The sequence below is a fragment of the Echinops telfairi genome, unplaced genomic scaffold, assembly GCF_000313985.2.
Source record: "Echinops telfairi isolate 266 unplaced genomic scaffold, ASM31398v2 ScPeMD7_2;HRSCAF=8, whole genome shotgun sequence".
Taxonomy (NCBI): Eukaryota; Metazoa; Chordata; class Mammalia; order Afrosoricida; family Tenrecidae; genus Echinops; species Echinops telfairi.
Genome location: NW_022103898.1, coordinates 17831036 through 17836882, shown reverse-complemented (window position 1 = coordinate 17836882; position 5847 = coordinate 17831036). Strand labels below are relative to the sequence as shown.

The following is a 5847-nucleotide window of genomic DNA, read 5'->3' as shown; positions in this document are numbered from 1 at the left end:
TGTCCCTTCTCCTGTTTCCTCCCGTTTCCGTTCCTCCGTCCTTCCTCACTCTGCTCCACATTGTCCCGGAGCGAATAGTGCACCTGTAGTCTCCGCTGGTGGGTTATTCTAAGTTGTCACACCTCACTAAGGTAGTTGTTTGCTCATCTCACGCACACTGATGCCACAGGGCTGGGTAGAACTGCAGTCCCCTTATCAACTTGTCCATTTGGGGGCTGGAAATTGAGTTATGAGGGGGAGTTTATTTCCAGACTTGAAGAGTAATGAAGGGGTATCCTGAGTCTCCGGGGTGTTCACCAATCTCTATCTGACCGGTGAGTCTGATCTTTTTTTCAAGTTTCCTTTCATTACCCGCCCCCCACCCCCTGCCCACCCCTCTACTGAGAACCTTCTAATGTGACCCTTCCAGAGCAGTTAGTGGTGGCAGGGCACCATCTGGTTCTGATCTCAGGATTGTGGAGACAAATGTTTGCATGGTTCGTTAGTCTACTGGACTAAATGTTAACATAACAATCTCACTGCCATCGACACCGACTCATAGCGACCCTATAGGACAGGGTAGAACTGCCGCTGTGGATTTCGAGACTGTAACTCTTTAAGGGAGTAGGAAGCTTGTCTTTCTCCCAAGGAGCGACTGGTAGTTTCAAACTGTTGACCTTGCAGTCAGCAGCCCAACACAGGACCACTACACCATGAGGGCTCCTAACTGCTAATATCCATCTTCTGTTTTCAACTTTCAATTTCTTTTTTCCAGAAGGGAAGGGACCAATAGATGTAGCTTAGCTGGCTACACGAAAGCTTTAAAGATCCCAGGCAATACTCATCAAAGTAGGATGTAGAACATAGTCATTGTAGACCAGGTGATGGCAATTGATGGTGGTGTCCCCCGAGGAAAAATGTTCCTGGTCCCTCAGGCTTAGTGGCTCAATCCCTCAAGGGGGTTGGTTATAACTGAGAACTTTTCATAACTTTACCCCCGTCTGCCCCCACCCCATTCATAGATTTATTTGTAGCAAAGATAAATATCCATGTACAAATATCCTCGTGACAGAGAACTTTCCAAAGGGTTGCCGCTTGCTGTTACAACTCATTTTATCATTGCCTTAATACTGAGAGGCAATTTCCCCACAATACTAGACAAAAATGATAGATTATGTTTTAGCCTTTCTAGTCAAATACGGGAGACGAATACATGGATACGGGCTTCAAATGTGAGCAAAAGTCTCTATTGTCAATATCATGACATACATAGAGCAGAACGTCAGATATTGCAGAACTGCATGTATTTGACTATGGAATGTGTATGTTATTACTCTGATATACATAATCTGACATGACTATCTGATTGCTATAATCGCACCGACATACCAATACCTGCAGAGAACCTCTGAGCCTGTCTATGTGTCTGTCTCTGCACTGGCCACTCACTTCTCATTTATCTCCAGCCCCCCTGAAACGCTGCTATGTTTTCTCCTGTCGCTTCCTCCACGTTGACTCCCTTTCAGTCAGTTTCCACATGTTCTCCTGAAGGTTCTCTGACTCCCTTCACTGTTAGTGAAGGGCGACTGATAGTGGGGAACTAGTGCAGTGTAACTAACAGCTACTTTCTCCAGAGCTTGCTGTACCTCCTTGCTGATACAACCAACTTCCTGCTTATTTCTTGGGATTGGGAGAATTATTTCCCTCGGACGGTACTGGGGACATAGTCCTTCAAACGGATCAGCCCCATCTTGTAGCTAATGGCCCTTTTTATCCTTTGATCTCTTGCTTTAGATGTCTTGATTTTAGTGTTGTCTGTGGTATCTGCCATGGCTACTGTCATGCCTGAAGAAAACAGAGCCTGTAATTCTAGAGGAAGACCAGGAGAAACGGGGGCCCCAGGTGCACCAGGGCCTAGGGGCTTAAAAGGTGAGGAAAAGTTTTTCTCTGACTTGTGTGAAGCACTTTTGTTTCTCTTTTATTTGAATACTGTCAGTTCAGTAGAAACACCCAAGTGTTTCTGAGTCAGTAATTATGACACAAGACATTTGGGGGGAAAACTGACCATGGATTTCCATTCCCAACCACAGCAAAGTATCAAAGATCTTAAGAAAGTTGCAGGGGTTATACCCTAAAAGAATGTCAGGCAGGAGGGAGAACCAAAGCCCATCTGTAGACAATGGGACACCCCCTCATGGAAGGGACGAGCCAGCCAGGGTGCAGTATAGCACCCATGAAATGCACAACTTTCCTCTAGTTGTTTAATGCTTCCCCACCACCACTATCATGACCCCAGTTCTACGTTACAAAGCCAGCTAGACTGGAGTGTGTACACTGGTACAGATAGGAGCTCTCAACACATGGAATCTAGGACAGATAAACCCCTCAGGAACAATAATGGGAGTAGTGATACCATGAGAGTAGGGGGAAAGTGGAGGGAGAATAGGGGAAGAAAGGGGGAACTGATCACAATGATCAACCTATAACCCTACACACACACACACACACAAGGGGGAGGAACAACAGAAACATGGGTGAAGGGAGACAGTGGAAGGTGTAAGATATTAAAATAATAATTTATCAAGGTTTCATAAGGGAGAGAGGGTGAGGGAAGGAGGGGAAAAATGAGGAGCTGAGACCAAGGGCTCAAGTAGAAAGAAAATTCTTTGAAAATGATGATGACAACATATGTACAAACGTGCTTAATACAATTGATGGATGGATTGTTATAAGAGCTATAAGAACCCCTAATAAATGATTTATAAAAATAATTTTTAAAAATGTCAGGGATGGGGCCCAAAGAAGCTCCCCCTGGATGCTCACGTGCCTAATTTAAAATGTGAGTGGTCATTTGGATAGCATTTCAAGTGGCACAGTCCGAACAGTCACTTCATTGCTATCCACTTGCCCAGTGAGCCAAGACCACGCTGGAATGTGCGTGGTCCCTGCAGGGAGTCGACAGTGAGCCATGGACAGCAGGGCATCTCCTGCAAAGCAGGAGCAGAGTAGTACCATCCTGAAGACAACTGAGAGCAAAGCATTCGGGGATCTCACCTGGGCTCAGAGAACTTGCTCTGGTCTCCGAATTTTGTTTTTAATAGAGGTGAGAGTGGAAATGACTTCCCTGGCCAAGAGCCTTAGAGACATTAACCATAACGTCATGTACAAGAGCTAGAATGAAAAATTCAGCAAATTACTTCGTATCAGTATAAATTAACGTGAGTTAGCAGCACTTACCAGCGAACTTGAGCAAGACTTAGTCAATCAAGCTAAACCTGCTTAGCATTCAGAGACCCAACTTTCTCCAACAAAAGGATCTTTAGATAGGTGTGATGAACCTATGAAAGGAAAGAGCAAGCCATTCACTCATCAGGCCTTAAAAGGGCATTGCACTGTGTGGACTGGAGCGTCCCTGGTTTGGGTCACTCCCTATTCGTGAAGAGTTTCCCACACAATAAACCCTCTTCATGCGAATTGACTTGATCGACATTTTATTTTCGACACAGGAGAAAACAAATCACCAGGTTGACTCGCCCTGAGAGTCCTAAACTATTGAGGCATCCAAATGGTCCGTGGAATGTGTTCCTCTGCTTCCTGAAGTCATCCTCCAGAAATTCTGATTCAGACGTCTTCTGCATTGTTGCTTTCCAAGCCGACTTGTGGTGGTTTGTTAGGGGCTGTTGGGTCAACTCATGACCCTGTGGACAGTCGAACACAACTAGTCGCCCACCAGCCTCACAATGACTGCATCTTGAGCCCATCGTTGCAGCCACTGTGTCCATCCATCTCACGGAGGGTCTTCCTCTTTTTCACTGCCCCCGCTACTTGACCAAGCATGATGTCCTTCTCCAGGGACTGGTCCCTGCTGATAACATGTCTGAAGTAGGTGAGGCCAAGCCTCAACATCCTTGCTTTTAAGGTGCACCTTGGTACTCAAAGTGCGTGTATGACACACTTTTTTATATCCCATACACAGTCCAGTTAGAGAAACATTGCTACAAAGCTCTTGTCTTGGATAGGCTATAATTCCTGGATTTCCCTGCAAGAGTGCTTCCCAAGAGCAGTCTTTAATCACTATGTTTATGATAATAAAAACAAAATAAATGACCCTACTTATTGAATAAGATTAAATGAGCCATTCAGGCAATTATCCCCCCTGTTACTGCTTCAGAAAATATCTGAGGAGTATTTTAGATGCAAAGCCAGTTTCAGGCTGGACACTGCCGTGGTACTTTAGAAACGAAGTCATGTGAGACACCAGTATGCACTCTGGTTAAAAGCAAAAAACTAGAAACAATTACTTACAGGCGACATAACTATTCATTGTGGAAAATGTTATCACGGAAGTTAATAGTAGATTCTGTTATTACCAGGATACCAAAAAAGAAAAAGAGGGAAAACCAAACCCACTGTCATTGAGTAGTGACCCTCTAGGACAGGGTAGAACTGCCCCTGTGAGTTTCTGAGACTAACTCTTTACAGGAGTGGAAGCCCCGTCTTTCTCCCTTAGAGAAGCTGGTGGTTTTGAATCTTGCCGTTAGCAGCCGATCACAACCACTATGTCGCCAGGGCTCTCCTCTCACCATGATACAGATGAGAGACATTTACTAAGACTGGGCAAGGCAAGGAAGACTTCCTGGGAATGGTGCTGCTTTAAGATAATCATGGAAGCTCGAGTGAAAGTTGGTAGAAAGGGGTAAAGTGAAACGTTTGTACGAGCTTTACAATATTTCCATTCCATATCATCTCTTCATTCCTTTCCTTAACTTGGTGTTTAGGATTCACAGGTATTCCAGGAAGACCAGGGCCAGCAGGGCCTCCTGGAGACGCTGAGAAGTGCTCTGTCCACCCAAAGCCTGCCTTTGCAGTGAAGCTGAGTGATCCGCTCCCAGAACCTCTTCAACCCATTGTCTTTAAGGACATCATTCATAACCATCAGAACCTCTTCAACATCACTACAGGGCTGTTCTCCTGCCAAAACTCTGGTGTCTACGTCTTTGGCTTTGACATTGAACTGTTCCAGCACCCTGTGAAGTTAAGGCTCATGAAGAATAACGCCCAAGTCCTGGAGAAGGAAGCCAAGGCCAAGAACAGTTTCCGGCACATTTCGGAAACTGCCATCCTGGAGCTGACAACAGGGGACAGGGTCTGGTTGGAATCCAAGCTAGACACAGTAGAGCCTGGGAAAGGATTGATCCAAAGTGTGTTCTTTGGATATTTGCTCTAAGGACATTAAAATAGCTAGAAAACATACTACATGTAAGTTTCTCGGGAGAGTTTAGCAATCAAAGAGAAATAATGCCCCCCTATCTCCTGTGTATTTTCCCTCAGGACCCGTAAATGAGAACTATTAAGACTAGCCCAGTTAAGCCATGTGAATGTAACACCCAAAATAATAAAGATAAAAATGTTGTGAATTGGTCAGCAATTCCTTCTTGAAAGCAATCACATTTCCAGTGTTTTCCCATCTTCTAGGAACTGAGATATAGGAGCTCCAATGAAGTCGTGGTTGTGTTGGGCTGTGATCCACATGGTCAGGAGTTTGAAACCACCAGCAGCTCCTAGGGAGACACTGGGCTTTCTACTCCTGTGAACAGTTAGTCTCGGAAACCTTCAGGGGGGTCGCTAGGAGTCAGAATTGCCTCAATGGGCAGTGAGTGTGGAGTTTGGGGCAGGAGCTGAGAGGAGGGGTCAGCAGCTATGTCAGTCAACAGCAGGCTGCCTACTATTTGAGACAGGGCCGGGGTCGGGAGACCTCATTCCTTTCTTCACCATGTCTGAAAGGCCACCTGCGAGGCGGGGGGAATAGGCTGTGACGGTAGCCACCAGCATCACTTCACGTTGACCATTTGTTTTGTTTTTTTTTTT

At 45.4% G+C, this 5847-nt stretch overlaps 1 protein-coding gene across 1 annotated transcript; it reads left to right on the top strand.

The window, feature by feature from the left end:
- Positions 1-1751: 1751 nt before the first annotated feature.
- LOC123521881 (protein HP-25 homolog 2-like) lies at positions 1752-5396 on the top strand. Its single transcript, XM_045291983.1, has 2 exons — positions 1752-1908; positions 4758-5396. The coding sequence occupies exons 1-2, from the start codon at positions 1809-1811 to the stop codon at positions 5204-5206; spliced, it is 549 nt and encodes a 182-aa protein (XP_045147918.1). The 5' UTR covers positions 1752-1808; the 3' UTR covers positions 5207-5396.
- The last annotated feature ends 451 nt before the right edge of the window (positions 5397-5847 follow it).

Bases quoted from the DNA above. Each gene is read 5' to 3' on its own strand.
- LOC123521881 (XM_045291983.1), top strand. From the start codon at position 1,809: ATGGCTACTGTCATGCCTGAAGAAAACAGAGCCTGTAATTCTAGAGGA. The intron at 1,909-4,757 runs GTGAGGAAAAGT...CTTGGTGTTTAG, and splicing joins AGGGCCTAGGGGCTTAAAAG to GATTCACAGGTATTCCAGGA.